The sequence below is a fragment of the Aquila chrysaetos genome, chromosome 8 (genome assembly GCF_900496995.4).
Source record: "Aquila chrysaetos chrysaetos chromosome 8, bAquChr1.4, whole genome shotgun sequence".
Classification (NCBI taxonomy): domain Eukaryota; kingdom Metazoa; phylum Chordata; class Aves; order Accipitriformes; family Accipitridae; genus Aquila; species Aquila chrysaetos.
The window spans coordinates 6,952,659-6,970,955 of NC_044011.1; the positions used below are offsets into that span (position 1 = coordinate 6,952,659).

General features: G+C 46.1%; 2 protein-coding genes across 2 annotated transcripts in view; one reads left to right on the forward strand and one right to left on the reverse strand.

The window, feature by feature from the left end:
- The window catches only part of LOC115345015 (M1-specific T cell receptor alpha chain-like), a 290,271-nt gene extending 283,686 nt beyond the window's left edge, over window positions 1-6,585 (forward strand). Inside the window, 4 exon segments of the mRNA XM_041125565.1 lie at window positions 3,087-3,350; window positions 3,777-3,824; window positions 5,020-5,125; window positions 5,611-6,585. Of these exon segments, the coding sequence (XP_040981499.1) occupies window positions 3,087-3,350; window positions 3,777-3,824; window positions 5,020-5,125; window positions 5,611-5,641 (449 nt within the window). The 3' untranslated portion in view covers window positions 5,642-6,585.
- Window positions 6,586-10,844: 4,259 nt separating this feature from the next.
- DAD1 (defender against cell death 1) lies at window positions 10,845-12,973 on the reverse strand. The gene is made up of 3 exons (XM_030023505.2): window positions 12,689-12,973; window positions 11,607-11,757; window positions 10,845-11,054 (listed from the first exon to the last, which is right to left on the reverse strand). Exons 1-2 carry the CDS (start codon window positions 12,927-12,929, stop codon window positions 11,627-11,629), a joined length of 372 nt encoding a protein of 123 aa, XP_029879365.1. The 5' UTR covers window positions 12,930-12,973; the 3' UTR covers window positions 10,845-11,054; window positions 11,607-11,626.
- Between the last annotated feature and the right edge of the window lie 5,324 nt (window positions 12,974-18,297).

Genomic DNA, 18,297 nt, shown 5'->3' on the forward strand with positions numbered 1-18,297 from the left:
AGTAGCACTTATCCTAAGTTAAGGATTTTTCAATTTCCCATGCTCTGCCAGCAAGGAGCTGCACAAGAAGCTGAGAGGGAGCATAGCCAGGACAGGTGACCCGAAGTAGCCAAAGGGATATTCCATACCATAGAACATCATCTTCAGTATATAAACTGGGGGGAGTTGGCCAGGAGGGGTGGATCACTGCTCAGGCATTGGTCAGCGAGTGGGGAGCAATTGCATTGTGGATCACTTGTTTTTTCTATTTTTTTCTTTTTTTTGTTAAAAAATTATATTCCTTTTCATTACAATTATTATTATTATTATTATTAGTAGTAGTAGTAGTAGTAGTTTTACATTTTATTTTACTTCAGTTATTAAATTGTTCTTATCTTACCCCATGAGTTTTACTTTTTTCCAATTCTTCTCCCCATCCCACTGCAGGGAGGGGGGGAAGAGTGAGCGAGCAGCTGTGTGGTGCCTAATTGCTGGCTGGGCTTAAACTACTACACTCAGGCTGAGGAATGGTAAAAGGATCAAAGACCTCTATCACAACAGCTCCAGTTTGACAGGAGATTCAGAGAGTTTGCTTTGCAGGGAATGGAGAATGCGATAAATCTCTGTATAATACAAGCTGTGTGTTAAGCCAGTTCAGGCTTTCTACTGCAGCTTGTTTAGAAAAAAAGGCATAGGTCTCAGTCTGATGTTGAAACAGGCTTCTACTGCTCCCTCTCTGAATCAGCCTCTGGAGTTGGCTTCCTCTGTAGACTGGTCAGGAACAGCGTTCCAACAGCTACTGCTCTTCCACCTGGAAGACATCCTTCAGTAAAGATGAAATTAGGCAGGGTGGACAGCTCAGAGTATCATAATTTACTTCTTAATCTTTCCTGCAAATACATGTCATAAATATCAATACAGCATCTCCAACACATCCGTCAACTCATTAAGACAGAATAACAGGAAATGTAAGTTACAGTGCTGTGGTCTGACATTTACCAAGACTGCTATCTGCAAACTTTCATAACGGTGTGCAAATATGCAAAGGAACTGATCAGAAAAATACTCTAGCACCAGAACAAAGCCAGCAGCCACTCTGAGCAAGAATGAGAAATGATTATTTTGCAAAACAGGTGCTGCTGAAGCTGCCTGCAAAAAACAGACCTTATTTTTTTATCTGCTCATGTTAAAAGCATTGCACAGATTGAAAGGGAGAAAAACACCCTAATTTAGAAAGAGGCGGATATATAGCTTTTCAGAAAGCATAGTACTCATTATGAAAGAGAAGCAGAACAGCTCAATCAATTCCCCCTCTTCTCTTTCGTATCCATGTACTCCATAACAATGAAGTACCCTAGTTCATCTGTATTTTATACAGGGATCTACCATCAAGCCTATTATCTGCTTCTGTCTTCCTCTCCCTAACAAACGATCACTGAAATCTGTTTCCAAAACAATACTGGGAGTATGGGAGGTGGGAAGTGGTGTTGAAGGAGTCAGAACATACATTAAACCATATTCTGCGTATTTGGGAAAGAGACACTCTCATCAGGTTTTTCAAAGCCAGGGCAAAGCTGGGATAGATGAACTGCAATTCAGGAGAAGAGCCAGAGAACGACTCATTAGGCATTGTGGATTAGTTTTTTTCTGAGATCATACTAATAAAGAAGTATGGCTGTTTCTCTAAGGGGCTGACAAATGGCAACTGAACAGGTGAAAAGCATTTCTCTCAGTGATAGAACCAGGGTCTGCACTTGCATAAGATTTTGAGACAGTTTGTAAAAGCCAAGATTTAGTCCAAACTTCCCCCATGGGAAGAAATTAAAACTTATTCATGTGGGAACTAAGCTGTCTGTAGTGTTTCTACAATATTTATCAGTGTGGTGTGTGAACAGGGATGAAGCAATTATTAATCTAAACTCCCAACCCTATACGATAACACTTCATGAGTTTATAAATGTGAACTGAAGCTCCAGTTCAAACATGTGATTGTGAAGTCCAATGGAAAATGCAGCCACAGGGTTCCTGAGAGCCCCAAATCTGCATCTTGGCTACAGTATGTCTTTAGTGATATTTCATTTGTTCATCATTAGAGTACTGCAATGCCCATAACATTTTATTATTATGTGTGAACAAAGATTTAGGAAAGGACCTTCTCAAAGTATGAAATTTCAAGAGCTGGACAAGGTGAAATGTATGCTTAGAGTACAAGTTTACAAAGCTAAATGTGCAAAGAAGAGTTTAACCACAGGTAGTGTTTTGATATGTGTGGAAAATCCTAGTCTAACTGACTTGCTAAAAGAATTTGAACCAAGCAAACAGAAATAAACCCCAGCTGTCTTATACCTGCAGCCTTTAGTTCCCCAAACCCCTCTTCTGCAGGGTAAAATTTAGTAAAAAAATCTTGCACTGCACTGTCAGGTGGTGGAACATAGCAAAACATTCATTTGTTTCATCTTTCTTTCCCTAAATGCAACCATGTGTTCCTACTTTGCAGTGGCTTTCCTAGCTTTCTCCTATAGGAACAAAATGAGGTAGACTGGTGGTAAATAGGGACACCCTTAAGACTTAGTAGTTTATCCACTGTCCCTCAGGACAGGTGGAGGAAGTGGGAGTTTGAATGTCAGTGGTGGATTTGACTACACATTTGCAGAAAAGGCAGAATGCCCCTGGGCTGCTCAGTTCTCTCCAGACACATTACATCTGTGGCAATGAAGCGAGAGTGCTCTCTGCCTGTTATACACATTCCTGAATGCATCCAGGCCAAGACCCAAAAGGAAGCCCAGGCTGCAGACTAGAGTTGAATGAGTTGTTACAGAGAGGAATGACCAGGTTAGATATGGAAATCTAGGGTGTGGATGCCCCCATGAGTATCATTTGAGATGCTCTAGGGATCCTGCCTGACCACTCTCTGGCTCCCATGAAACATAAGTCTCATGTAGCTCCTGCATCATCTGCTATGGATGCCTTGGTTCTCTAAAGGTGTCCTAGCACAACTTCCCACTGGAATAATGGAAAAACCTCCATACCTAATGTCTGTACGTTAAGACTGAAGGAACTATGACTGTGTACTCTCATCTAATGTCTCGTCTCTTCTCCATTTTCAGATGTTACTCCATCTCCTTCAGTCTACAGGCTGACCTCTAAAGATGATGAGGATTTGGAAATGTGCCTTATCACAGATTACTCCCCTGAAAAGCTTAAGACTAAGGCAGCTGATAAGCGGACAAATGCCCTCGTGGAGGTGGCAACACCCGAGAACAATCAGGAAGTGAGCTACCTCTCAACCTATTGGGCCAAGAAAGATGAAATGCAGTGTGGTGCAAATCATGAGGGCGTTGGAGAGCTGAAGGGCGAGGATCCTGAAAGTGGTAATGGCATTTTTGGATGTGTGTCCAGGGCTAGAGGTACTCTGGTCTCTGTGCTATTGGTATGAGCAGAACTTGTTCACATCTCGCAACCCTGCAAGCAATGCTGAATTATGCTCCCACACTCCAGAGGAGTGTTGCCTTGTTGCCTCTGTTTTCTTTTGCCTTCCCCCTCGCTGGAAACAAGATTTAAGGGTCAGTAGGCTGGTACAGTCACAGCAGAGCTCTTAAAATCACACTATGGGGGATATAAAGCTTGAAATTCATTTGCCTGATGAGACTCTAAAGTTTAATTAGATTAGATGTTATGCTTGCCCTGAAAACAGCAGAAATGAGGGTTTACTGGCCAGAAACTCTAATCCAGCCCTTCTAAGTAGAGATAAGAAGTACATTTCTGTTATTAATTAAATTTATTGTTACTATCTGCAGGTGCCAGCACTGTCTGTGTTACAGAGGTGTCTCTAAACTTCAGGACAGGTATGTACACAGCATTTGAGGAGTAAAGCTTGGCCTGATTAAAGGAAATGTCTTCCCAAGTTTTTGCTAATGTTCCTTGTTTGCAGAATTCCTGTTGGAGCAAAAAGTTCAGACTGGAAATTTCCAAAAGGGCCCCACAGGCTTTAAACATCAAGGCTGGAAATCATTGGGTTAATGTAGTCTTCCAGATCTGAGCTGGTAATTTTGTGACCGGTGTAGGCAGTGCCTACATGCTCTTGCTAGGACTAGCCAAACAACTACTCCCCATCACATAATGATTTAAGGTACTGATATGAGTCAGCCTTACTGGATGTTTGTCTGCATTTCAGACTTCAAAAGAGTTGTTTTTTTGGGGGGTGCACAAACACCTAATGAACCAAAAGATAAGCGGGTGGTTTCTGCAGTGTGTGCTCAGAAGCAGGCTTGCACTAAAGATAGGGTGCATCTGAGCATGCTTTGCTTTAGCTCATGGCTGTGGGAGTATACTAGCCAGTGCTGGAGCCCAAGCAATTGCTGTTCCTGCTAGTTCAAAGGAGCTGAGCCTGTCTTCGCACTTGCCCTGTTTGCAAAACAGCTGTACTTTTGTAAACATGCAGCCTTGCTGAAAAGAAACCAATTAGCCAAATGTTTCCAAAACACCACTTCAGAAAAATACTCATCGGTAAACTTGGCTGATTTGATCAGTCATTTCAGAGAGAGGTTTTCAAAGATAAACATAAAATGACTTTTTGATGACAGCTCCCTGCTTCCCCAATATAGATCAATGTATTTTCAAATGAAAAAGGCTTTGTAACTTAAGATTAATAGAAGATCCAAGTAGACTTTGTGTTTTTTGAATAAAATTTAACTTGGTTTTCCCCCTAGCCATCTTAAAAAATTTTAAGGAGAGGGAGGAGGGACACCTCCAGCATCCTGGGTTCATAATACACTGTATTTAAAAACAGCTAGATGGCTGGCAGACTTGCATATTGGATACTTAAGTGGTTATTGAATGCAAACCTGGCCCTTGAAACACCAGCTGGAAGAAATGAAAGTCTCTCAGTGAGCCAGTCCTGCTCGCTGTCTTGTTAGCTATCCTACAAGCTGACTCAATCACACAAAGTGGAGCAGCTTCATTAAGAAGTGCTTTTAAGCCTGTCTGGAAGTGAGGATGTCTCACTGCTCTTGTGACTTTCATTCTCTGTTACTTTTACAGATGAAAACCTGAACATGCTGTCTTTATCACAGCTGGGCCTGAAAGTAATTTTAATGAAAGGAATAATTTTTAATGTCCTGATGACGATGCTTATGTGGAAAAAAAAGTGAGTATGCATGGGGGGTAGTAAGGCCTCTGACAGAAAACATCTGGATCAGTTCATTAGCTATGAATGTTCCTTCTCTCTGTAATAACTGTTTATGCAGTCTATCCATGCACCTTTTTTCTACCAACAGTAAAATCCCTCCACTCCTTTGGCCTTATCAGTGGTTTTGTGCACCCCTCATTTCTATTTAGATTTCCTTATCCACATGCAAATTTAACTTTTTTCTTCTTTCTAGACATCTCTCCCTTCTATTTCTACATCCACCCCTTCCTTTGTCTGCATTCATCCATCAGATTCATCCCCTGACCAGTCTCCAGCTGGGAAAGTTTGATGTTTATTGACTTTAAGACCTCAGACCTAATATATTAGTTTTGGCTCAGTATCTCATTCTCCTCTTTCTATTGCCTAGACACTTCAGGTCTATAACTGTGTAGCTGTGACTGTATCCCAAATAATGATTTAACATACCTTTATTTTTGTTACAGGAATGCAAGTAATCAGATAGTGCAGTCCTGAATTACCAAAAAATCTGCTGAGGAATCTTTACCAGAGCATCATGTGCAAGAGGGAACACAGGCATTCCTGTTGCAAGGGATATCACTTGCTGTTTCTGTATATCACACCAGCCATTATAGTCTAAATTGCTTTATTTGCATTGTTATAAAGCTACTTAAAAACAAGTTTAAAATTTTCAGCATTCTGCTGCTCCAGATGCCCAATTCATTTAGCATGACAATGCCTCTTTTTTTCATGAAGCATAGTTTGCTGTAACTATAAATTGCCAAACATCACTACTATTAGCGTTAAAATGACACACAATTTCTGCTTGGGGCAGTGTTCTTTGTTGAAAACTGCAAGCTAAATATCACTTGAATGTTAATTTTTCATATTTTGGTAGCTTTCAGGTATGAACTCCTTAGAGTGCACCCCCACAGACACCATTTCAGCTGCAAATGAAACACTCTGAAAAGCAAAGGGAGACTTATTCAGGGTGCTATGCACCATGTCCTGCTATCTTTTGCTAGATCAGAGCAAGGTATCTTTTTTTTCCCTAAAAGATACGCTGCTAGGTCTCCCAGAATTCCTGAATTCAGTTAAATTCTCACTTCATTATCACAGAACAAAAGAATGTTTTTTAGTATTTTTAAAGTCTATCTGGCCGTAACATTTTCTGAATTTAAACCAGCTTAAGATTTGGCTTTGCATTTAGTAAAAATACAAACTACTTTTGTTCTTTTTGTTTAGTTCTAACAACCTTAGCTTTCCCAATTTCTTTTTTGTAATCTTTGCATAAAACTATACTGACATATTTACCTGTCCATGTGTGCACTCCTTGGAAACAGTGCATGCATGTGAAATTCGCATGCTGCTAATTCTTGAATTGTACTGGCAACCACACTGATGTCTTGGCATTTCTTTAGGCCTTTGGCTGCTATTAAAAAATTCTTATAAAAAAATAAGAAACTTGTTTGTCTTTTAATGTGTAGTTTGAGGAATTTGTTTTACCCTTCAGATGAGCTTTAGGAATGCGCCTGGCTTTTGGGGTGAAGGAGGGAAGGGGAGTCCCGACTATCCTCTTCAGCCTGACTTGGCCACCAGGCACTGTTTGCAATAACTGGCTGGATCCACTGCCGGCGTGGGGAATAGCTACAAAGTCCCTTTCTGGGACATCCTTGCTGTGTCTGGGTGAGAACAGCATGGCTGGCTCGGAGGGAGGGAAATGGAGGAGAGCATCTCTCCTCCAACAGTAGGCTCTGCTATGTGAAGACAACAGTAAAATATGGCTTGCCCACAGTGAGAGGACTAGTAAGCAGTCCAGGTTCTTGAAGGCAGATGTCTACTGCTATGGGGAACACAGGAGCCTGAAGTGTCCTGCCTCTCAATGTCCCTCACTCCCAAGCGTCACTGGAGAACAAGGTACCTGCTTTACATTAATGACACCAACTAACCAGCCTATGTCTCCAGGTTCAGTCTGTCACTGGCAAGACTGGAAAGGAAATTTTCTCCTTTTGTGACGCTGATTTCTCTGTCTTCAGAAGAAGCAGCAGATATTCCTCTGGAGTGAGAAATGAGAAGGGTGCTCTGAAAGAAACACAACCTCCCTTAAAAGCTTGAACCTCACACCACTGCCTAAACTGAGTGGCAGGGAAAGCCTCACCAGACTGGTGGGGGTGATTCCCCCTCGCAGGATATGTCTCACCCTGCTGGATTCACAGCCATTGCAAAGAACTCTGATTTTGGAAAGGCTCATGCCTGAAACGCTTTTAGCCAAAAGCCCTGGTGCTTCATGTGGGAGAGGGTCCCCGTGTGAAGACCATGCCAGCTTCCCTGCCACAGGATCTGACTCCGCAGTGCTAAGCAGCAACACAACAGTCTCCCTGGTCTTCTGCCACCTGACCATTTAGCAGGTGGCCTGTCACAGGCTGACAGAGAGTTACTGACCCCTGCTGCCAAGGAACAACTTCAAACTTGCTGGGTGTATTATCCTGATTATTTTATAGTACAGATGTTCAGTGACTCATTCTCTTGTCTCTCCCTTGGCACAACAGTCACTCTCATTTCTCTCCAGCTATAGAAAGCCCATGGATCTTTAAATGCTAGATTCCAGGCAGCTTTTGAAGCTTACATTTCATTCATAATGAGGTCTACCCCTTCACAGGGAAGCAGCTTGATGAAGCTGCCTAAACCATATTTGAATTACAAAGCAACTCATTGCATTTCCCGTGATTTCCAACTGATTAACCTCATTCCAGAAACCTTCAGGAAGGTGGAGGAAAAGTTTCCATGCTCATTTACCTTTAGCATCACTTTTTAAAACTAATACCCATCTTAAATTTTTTGTGTTGCACTTCAAACCCACTCCTAGCTGTATGGTCAAGGAGGAAGGACAGTGTGCTGCCTCTGTTTCCACATCTCAGTCTTTTCTCTTCCAGGTTAAACAACCCCAGTGATAAGATTTGCTGAGTGGGGGGAATGAGTGTACAGATAAAGTCAAATGTTTTGACTAAAGTGACTCTTAGCATGTGATCTGCAAAACACTGAATTTGTAGGTCTAGTTCAAAGATACTTTCAGATATTAGGCTTTCAATCTCCCACCACCACAATGTGCCCCCCCCCCATCACCACTTTGTGCTTTCTTGTTTATTTCGAGAAAGAAAAACCACAGTGCAAAGCAAAGGCAGGAAATAACACAGTAGGACAGGATGTAGAAGGGGTCTCATGGCCCAGGTGGGGCAGGAAGAGGTCATATCACCAGTTCCATGACGCCACAATTGAGATCTGGGTCACCTTTTGATGTTCCTCTACACTCTACCACAGAAACCGCTTCCTCTGGAAAGTAGAGTGCAAAACAGGGGGTACGGGGAGCAGGGCTGGTGTGGCACGTGGCAGGGAGGAGGAGAAGTGTGTGGAAAAGGAGAGCAGACGTTAGACCACAAGCCAAAGTCGAATGAGGTTAAGGCATCCTCCCTTCCTGCCCTCTCACCGCAGCCTGCTCTGGGGTCTGGGGGGCTTGTTTTGGGTATGGCAGGAAAGATTGAGCTATGTGTAGTATAGGCACGGGAAAGAATAGAAAATACATTATAAAGTGTGGTGGGGAGAAATCTTAGAAGTATGTAAGATTTCTGAATTTGCTGATAGGCCTCTGCAGCCTGTTATACAGGCAGTGAATCCATGCAGAAAAATCCTTTCACTTCTGACCCAAAAGAGAAGGGAGGAAGATGGAGCAGGCCAGAGTCCTCTCACATCGGCAGGGAAGGAGATGTTGCCATGGTCCATCTCTAGCACCCCCTCCCCATGCCAGCTCTGGCCCCCTAATACCTACCTATGGGCAGGAGATGAATTTGCATCTTTTCTAGGGGTTCTGTTGGAGAAAACCCTGCCCAGCCTTTGTCACCTCTCATTAAACATGGTCCTGTACACGAAACAGCCTCTTTTCTTGCCCTCTTCTACAGTGTGAACAGGGACCCGAGCACAGTCTTTATAAGGAGCAGAGCTTATCTACAGACTTGTTGAAGCGTAGTCAGATGTGGGAGTAGCTCTAATAGGACTTGAATTCTAGTACGCTGAGTTTATGGCAACTAGAGGCATTGCAAGGTGGTAAAAAATCAGGAAAAAAAAGAAACCCCACAGAAAACCCACGGTTCTTCCTTTTCCACAGGCTCCCGTGCAGTTCTTAGAAGTGGCCACAGGAGGGTCCCAGCCTGGAGTTCTCTCTAAAGACAAACCGTGGGGAGACCGAGTCACACAGACCCACAGGGAGGCACTCGCAGCTTGCACACAGCAGCAGGTGCAGTGGCAAAGGGGGGGACCCTGAGCTGTTCCTCCTCCTGTGAACGCGCTGTCTCTGTCCGCCACGGGCCTGGCTCAGAGAGGGTCCTTCTTATGGGAAAGAAGAGCTCAGTGGCTCATTTACAATCCCTGCATGCTGTCGAGTCCCCCGCCTGCTCGGCATCAGTACAAAGCTGGTACCACTGTAAACAAATCCAGCTTGATGCCTGGGGCTGGAGGAGGGGGTGGTGTTAGAGCTGGCATGAATTCCCTGTTCCTACCACAGACCCAGACAGCATCCTCTGAGACAGCCAAGACCCTGCTCCCTCATACCCCATTCTTCAGAGGCTATGTTAGGAAAAGACTTCCAAGCCCTGCGTTTCACACTTTCATGGCTTTAATGGCTGCAGCACAGCTGGAAATGCTAAAAGTTGGTAAACAGGAGCCATAATCTAATGCTGAGGTTGAAGCTATCATACCCCATGTTTTATCTCTTGAGCACCAGCAGGCAAGCACTTCTTTGTCACATAGCCTCAACACACGTTACCTATCCAGTGTTTCACCCGCGGAACAAACTAGACAAGCATGAAGGAGGATCAGTACAAGGATGGAGCCTCATGCCTGAAGGTAACCCAGATAAATTCTGCAGCCAAAGGTGTGGAGGGGCTAGCTGCAGTTAATATCTCATCCTGTGCCCATCATCAGATCACCATAGGGCTCTAATTTTCCATCAGGACAAAGAAGCATTTGGCCTCAATGCAGGAGCTAGCTTGGGCTTGAGGAGGCAACGGCCAAGGGCCAAAGTTACTGAGTTTAAGCATTTAACAATGCTTTAAAGGGGGAAGGATTTTCAATGAGGTTAAGTCTGAGGGGTGACCTTCTCCCTGGACTCAGAACAGCTCAAGTGCAGCTCTGTCCAAAGCACAGACACAACTTGGCAGCCACTTCCAACATCCTTGGGTTTATCAGCACATCAGACTGAAGAAGAGCTAACACTGTGGTAGGGTGCCTGGACCACTACCAGGCCCTAGTGAGCCTGTAAGTCCAGCTGGGACATCTAGCTGTGCCCCACATGCCTTTGAGGGATATGGGAGGGCCTGTAGGAATATGGGTACACCTGGGGATGTGCTGGAGGACACCCTCCACTTCCTTCCATTCATGACTGCTAACCACAGCCTAAGCCAAATTTTCCACAGCTTTGAAGCCTGGGGGTACGTTGGCAATAGTTTCCATAAGATAAAGGGGCAGGAAACAGGGAGATGAAAAGGGTAGATGACAACTGTGTTTCCATGACAACTCATTTCCTTCTTCCTTCTGAAACTGGAGCACAGAAAAAAAGCCTGCTAGTTAGAAAGGGAGGGAGGGGGGTAAAAACAGGGAGTCGTGCCTGAGAGGAACTTGGGTGTCAGAAGAACCTCTGTATTTGTCACCAAGAGGGAAAAGACCACAGTACTATAAAGGTTTTTATTGACGGAAAGGATTACAGTAACTGTAATGAGGCAGCAGACCGCTCTGTAGGACAGTAGAACCTTCCATAGGGCTGCCTATGGGGAAAAATCTTAAGCCCTGCATCCCCTTCCTCCACCAAGGAAGTAGGTAAGAGTCTGCTGGGGAACAGCACTTCCCAGTGCCAGGCTTTGGCATCAGAGCAATTCAAGACCTGGAAAAAGAGAAAGGCAACATGAGCAATGCTTCTGCGAAGGGAAATACCCCACAAGCTCAGATGATTTTGTGGCCCCCTTGCAACAGTAACAACAGGGCATGTCCTCCACTTTCCAGCACCAAACTTTCTCTGTCCCAAACTCCCTCCTCATCTGCTGAGAAACTCCAGACTTGGACACCAGCCATACCACGGCCTCCAAAGGGACAACCCTCACAAACAGAGCCCAGGAGTTCCAGCTCCCAAAGCCCCTCTTGCAAAGAATGGGGTATTTCTCTCATAAGAGAGAAATGTGGGTAGGTTTCTGTAACACTCCTAGTTAAACTGCCTTTTAAATGATAAAAGCCAAAAAATACATGCACGAAACCAGAAAGCCGTAAATCCTAACCCTGTCTCAACCTAGAGGACAACAGCTTAACTGTACTTGGCCAAGACAAAGCTGGGAGCTAGGAATCCTGGATTCGCTATCTTTCTAGTTCTCTCCCAACTCCACAAAAGTACTGAAGTCATGTGAGCTGTGGTTGCCCCTTTTGTGACCCCACGGAACAGTACCTCACAGTCTCTTCTAGAGCTCAGCCAACAAAATTGATGACAACAAGATGGAGGATGGTGTTGGCAAAGAGGAAATCAGCAAATGCCCGCTCCGGTGAAATGCCTTGGAACTCGCCTTTGTTCTGGGGGTTGATCTGGATCCGGAGGCAAACTGCATGGCAGAGAAAGAATGATTAGCGATCACAAAAGGAAGTCATGATGGGAAGCACAGTCTTCCTGGGGCAGTCCATCCCTGTCTGGGTCACTGTTCTACCAGGGCAGCACAAGAAAAGTTAACTCCATCTTTATGAGCAGGACACTAGCAGGGGATTTGCACAGGGCTTTTATGTAAACCGCTCTCCCATAGCACTACACTACCAGGTGCGGCCAAGTGAGTCCAGAGAGGAACAGGCTTATAACAGGATGGGACTGACATAGAAATGGGGATATTTCTATGTCCTCCATTGGGTGTGTTGTGGAGGTCTGCATGGGAACAAGGTGGTTTTGGGGGGTATTATGGGACAGCAACACTCTGAAGCTGTCAATGCTAGAGTTTGGGTTTCACTGTGGGATGGTTACTAAAGGGCACCAATACAAGGCAGTGAAAGGGAGAGCTCCTTGACTGCCAGGGAGAAGCAAGGACACGCTAGGGCTGATAAAGAGCTCGGCTCTGTGAGGCATATGGGCAGGACCCCCACAGGTTCACAGCTGCTGTCAAGCATCCTGCTGCGGGGCAGGCTGGGCTGGCTGGGGCAGGAGCCTGGGGGTTCCTGGGAGCAGAACTGGGTGTTACGGGGGAAGGGAGGCGGTGATGGAGATTGCTATGGGGACTCCCTGGCTGCTGGGGTAGGTTTGAGGGCTGCAGTGGGCGACTCTCTTAGGCTGCTGGGGAATGCCTGTGGCTGCTAACGGAATCCTGCGGTTACTACAAGACATCTGGGCGCTTCTAAGGCAACTCTCCGATGTCCGGGGGCCTCTGCGCGTTGCTGGGGGTTCCGCGGTCGCTGCGGGAGGCTCAGGCTTTGCTACGGAGAGCGCGCGGTTGCGAAGGGGATTCCAGGGAAAACCGCGCGGGGCCGGGGCGGGCGTGGCGGGGCACTGACCGCCAAGGATGAAGCTGCCGACGGCGGAGATGAAGCCGCTGAGGAAGGAGTTGAAGGGGAAGGTGCCGACGCCGAGGCAGTAGCCGAACTGGAGCGCCCCGGTGAGCAACACGTAGAGAAGGTAGGCGTCCAGCACCTTGAGGCGGCTCGGCGTGCCGCTGCCGTACTCCGCCAGGAAGCGCCGCACCACCGAGCCCACCGAGCCCGCGGCTCCCGCGCCGGAGCCCGCCGCGCCCGACATGGTCCCGCTGGCCAGGCTGAGGTGGCCGGAAGCAGCTCAAGCAAGCGCTTCCGGGCCACTGCGAAGCAGCGCAGGCGCATGCCGAAAGCGCCGCCGGCTCAGTGAATGCTGCGCAGGCGCAGTTGTCTTACCCGCGAAAGGGCGGGACCGGGAGGCGCCTCTGTACGCATGCGCATGCACCTGTGTCGCGAAAGGGACGAGGCGGACGGCGTTCTCAGCTGGCGCATGCGCTGAAGGCTTTATGAGCCAGCGCTACCGAAGCTTTCCAAGAGCCAATGAGAGCCAAGCGGTCCCTGTTGCTAGGCAGATTAGAGAGCGGCACCTTCCAAGAGCCAATGAGAGCCAAGCGGCCCCTGTTGCTAGGCAGGTTAGAGAGCGGCTCTGTCAGTAGCCGTTAGCATCCGGGCGGGGTGCGCGTCCACCCGCCGCGCTCCAGCCTGAGGCCCCGCGGGTCGGGAGCGGCCGCGGCCGCAGCGCCGGGTCTCGGTGCCCGGGGGCAGCGCTCGCCCTGGTGCAGTGCGGCGGGGTGCGTGGGGCGGTGGTCCCGGCTCGGGCCTGCCCGCGGGCGGAGTTTCGCCGTCCCTCGTGGGAAGCCGGCGAGCTGCCTGCCTGCATCTGCCCGTCACACCTGGCTGCTCTGGGGCCGGCCTGCCCGAAAGGGCCCGTTTGGGGAAAACCGGCACTGCTGGGAACGGTGGATCCTGCTGTGGCCTGAGGTGGCCCCCGCTGAGTGGGAGGGGAGAGGCGCAGGGTGCGAGTGTGTATGCGTGTGTTTGCTGACCATTTAACAGAAAGAGTGTCCAGATTCTTCCAGGAGCGTGGTGGAAGCCTGACTGTTGTGGCCCCCTTCTCAGAGCTGGGGAAAGGCAAAGCATTGTTTTCCTTCCTTTTGATTAAAAACTCTCACGATGGTGAGCCTGAAGTGAGAGAAAAGTGACTGCTGCTTTTAGGGGTAGGGGGAAAGACTTTTCAAGAGACCAGAAGCAGAGCTTTTCTACCCAGATCTTCCTTCTGTTTAAATCATTCCAAACCAGGGATGCTGTCAATGTGGAGAGCTGATACTTCCAAACAGGCTCCGAAACGAAGGTGGGGCATTTTCCTATCTCCTGCCCTTTGACAGAAGTGATATTTGTGTGCCACTTGAACTACATCATGGCATCAATCCTGTAGCCTGAATCTTTGGAGACCTTGTCCCTTCTAACTTGTGTGCTTGCTCCGTGCAGATGTCTTTTCCTTACCCACGCTTGGGATAGGGCTAGAAATACCCCCAAGAAACAACAGTTGTTTTTATGTGATAGAGAACACACCCATCTGGGGAGTGGACAGGGGAAGTGTGTACACATTTCCTTCTTTGGTTTCAATTTGTGCACAGTGTTTCACCTTTGAAGTCCATGTTTGTACATGGTAGGGCTGAGCTGGGATGTTTATAAGTGCCCCATCCTCTGATCAATGCCTCCAGTGCCTCCTGAAGGAGCCTCGTCCTGTAGAAGAGACCTATATTTCTGAGGTCAGTTTCTGTGGTTAGGAGATGGGACTAACAGCATGATTTTGCTAGGACACAGTCTGGGAGGTTACCTGTCGTCCTTCTACAGCCTCTGGTATCCTGATGTGTTAAAGTCTCACCAGTCATAGAGGTAATTGGGACCTGAGCATGCATATTCCCCCAGGGTTTCTCTGCAGTGCCCATAAGGGGACTGGGGCCTTTTTCCCTTGATCATTGCCCATTTCTGTGGCATCTCTGGGAATAATCATTTGCCTGTGTCCCCTCTCTTGTCCAGCACAGGAGCAAAGGCATGTGTGGGAATGGGTTCCACAGCCATGTCCCTCGCTTCTTCCCTCAAGTGGTGGCAACTGCTGCTCTTGCGGAGGTCCTCTGCATATTCACATCTATAGAGAACCATCAGAAACTGTAGGGTTTCTTCTTCACCTTACCAAAGCCAGACAGCTCTATGACGCCATGTCCTGGGTGAAGATGGTGGCTGCAGTCTTGGGGCACGCCAACAGTTTTGGTGGTGCTCAGGATTGCTGGGACCTGTGGGAATTTGCTATGCTGATGAGCAAAGAAAGACAGGTTGGAAGTCATCTCCTTTAATCAGAGAATGCCTACATTTGATGTTTTCTCCATGGCCGTAAAGAACAGTGTTTTGGGAGGAAGATAACAATTGCTACCCCAGAGCTAGGCTGAGCTGGTGAGCTATGGAATGGAGAGGTGAATTATAAAGGAGTGGACCTCCAAGTTCAAAAGGTTGTGATCAATACTGCAAAGTCCAACTGTCAGACAGTTATTAGTGGAATCCTTTGGGGACCAACATTATCTTATTAACAACCTGGATGGTGGGACAGTTCACTCTCAGCTAGTTTGTGGATGATACCAAGTTAGAAGGAGCAATTGATATACTGGAGGGCAAGGCTGCTATTGAGACTGACCTTGACAGGCCAAGAAATGTATGAAAAGAAACACCACCAAGTTCAGTGAAGTTTAGACCAAAGTCCTGATCCTGATGTGGGGTAACCTCATGGAACAGAAGAGTCTGGGAGCTGATTGGCCAGAAAGCACCTTTGTAGAAAGAGACCTGGAGTTACTGTGAACAAGTGAACGTGACTCAGTAAAGAAAGTATTTTTTGGCCGTCTTAAAAAGAGCATAGGTAGCAGGCCAAGGAAGGTGATTCTTCCCTGTGTTCAGCACTTGCACAACCCCTTCTGCAGTACTGGGTTTAGTTTGGGTCTCCCCAGTATATGGTAGACTTTAGTATACTGGAACAAGTCAAGGAGAGGTGGAGGCTGGAACACAAGACATGGTGGTGAGATGACTGAGTTTGTTTATCTCAAGAAGAGAAGGCTTACTTGGGAACTTACTGTGACATTCAGCTACCTTTTGGTGGGGTATATAAAAGGCAGAGCTAGATTCTTCTTGCAGGTGCACAAAGATAGAATGAGAACCAATAAGCGCAACATGAGAAATTTCAGTCAGATATTCAGAAAAGTTTTTTCACAGTATATTAAACACTGGAACAAGGACCCTGAAAAATTCTTGAATATCTTGTAGATTTTCAGAACTGAACTGGGCAAGGCCTTGAGCAGCTGCTGCAGTTTGGGCCTCCTTTCAGTGGGAGTTGAACCAGAGATCTCCAGAGGTCTCTTCCAAACTATATTACTCTGTGATTTATGATCAGCTGATGATTCTACAAATGATGATTTTAAAAACACCCTACAAGGACCCTATAGTCAGGTACTCCTGTTTTCTACACTTCTAACACGCTTGCAACTCCCACAGAGATTTTCTGCCCATTTTTCTGTAGTACCACTTCCTTTTGCTCCCCTTAAGCATCTCCTTGGTCTTTGCCTCTGTCGTGCGTTGCTCTTCTCTGTCTAGAATCAACTTGAGATTTAGTATCTAATATACTTCTAATTCCTCATGACTGAGTCAACTAATTTAGCAGCTGAAAAAAAACCCAACCCTGAACGACACAACTGATTCTGTTGTTCACAAGGCCTTTGAGAAGAAAGCAATGGCCATTACTCCACCTAAAAACCTGGAACCAATGCTCAAGGATTATTTGTTGCATGAGATTTGTTTTCAGACTAACAAGTGAAAGTTCTTAGGCTTTTGCTAACCCAATGCTATCCAAAATCCATCTCTTCTGCTGTAGCCATGCTAACTTGAAAACATCTGAAGCATTTTACTTGTGCTGATCCTTTCCCCAATGTAGAAGTAACATAGGTAACACCTCATAGGCAGAGGTTTGCAGACTTCTCTAGTTAGGAGATATCTGCAGCATGACCTGATAGCCTCACCAAATCAGCATGACCCAACTGTTGAAGGAATGAATTGTTTGTAAAAGGATGGACTGTCCAGACACTCCTTACCTGAAGTAATCCACTCTCTGTTGTCATTTTCCGTGTCCTGCTTATCTGATGTGGCTCAGTGAAGAATTGAAGTCATATAACTCAAAGGTGTATAAACTCTGTAGCTGCCTCATTTGGGCAGAGTTCACATCAGCAGAGTCTGTCACTGCTGCTCTCTGCTCTCCCCTATAGTTGTAGCAATAACCTGCTTCTGTCCTGACCTGATCTCAATTGCATCCTCGTTATTCTGTGACACCAAGCAAAGGGCAAGCAACAGATCTGGTAGAGACACTGTTCAGTGTTGCGCTAAACTCTGGGGGAAATTTGGATTGTAGAGGCAGCATATGAAAGCGCCATGGTTTACAGTCAAATGTATAATTGCTCCCATCTCCCTGCTGTAAGGTAGGATCAGCTGTAGGGTCATTCTATTTTATTTTAAGTGCATTTTCTCTTGGAGTTACGCTAGCCTTAGACCTCTCTGTCCTACTGCAAATATCGATGTGTTCCCTTTACTGCATTTTTGTCACCGTAACTTTTCTTGTCCTCCATGCTGGGAGCATGAGGAAATACTCAAAACTCGTAAAGGTCTCCCTTTGCAGGCTACAACAGACACTTGACTGTGGTGGTAGGCTGTCTCATTTTAGAATTCTGCTATGGGGTGGCAGTCACCTCACCGTGGTTGTAGCTGGGTGTGTGTCACATGAGTATCACCACCTTGCCTTGATCACAAGTTGAATAGCTGAATGTAAGAAGATGTGGTCAGCATGACAATGTAAATAAGAACTGTGTGTGATGAGCCTTCACAGATGCCACCAATGAACAAGTGACAGGAGAACAGTACCTAAAACTGCTAGAAAGGAATACCGTGATATCTGTGGGGACTGACTGGATTGAAAACTTGTGCTGACATTTGTCTATGAAATAGACAATAGATAGACTAATGAATGAAATGAATGAATGAAATAGACAAATAGATAATAGAGATATGGGGGGGGAACACTGGTGTGTAGACACTGTAGACACAGAAGACATGAGGTGGAAAGGTTACATGTTGGTGCCAAGCTGTTACTAGCCCCCCAAAAGCAAGAGGTAAGAGCAGTTGTCACAACAGCATGGCCCTCCTGGAGTTCATAGTTCCAGTATGCCTTTGTCTGATAGATGCTGGTCATCTGTGGTATGACTACTACACTCTCAGTGAGCCACAACACCAGTAGTAGATGTAACTGCAAGAAGTTGCAAATACCTACAAAGTTGGAGTCACATATTGAATCTCCCCAGCTGGTGTCTGCATCGAAGAAATAGAAAACTAATTTACAATTAGTACAAGGTGAATAGAGCAAGCTGATTTCGTAAGGGTTAAGATTACTAGGATCTCACGGCTATCGATTAGCTTCCACCATACTAGTTTTTATCATAATTTTTGTGCATTGAGTGTATACACCTATGAAAACTTAAGCTATTTGCCCACTAATAACGTATAATGCAACCGAAAGTATAATTGCATCTATATATTGCATGTAT

Coding starts and splice junctions, on each gene's coding strand:
- DAD1 (XM_030023505.2), bottom strand. CDS start 12,929: ATGTCGGGCGCGGCGGGCTCCGGCGCGGGAGCCGCGGGCTCGGTGGGC. Junction 11,758..12,688: donor CGGCAGCTTCATCCTTGGCG/GTCAGTGCCCCG, acceptor TCTGCCATGCAG/TTTGCCTCCGGATCCAGATC.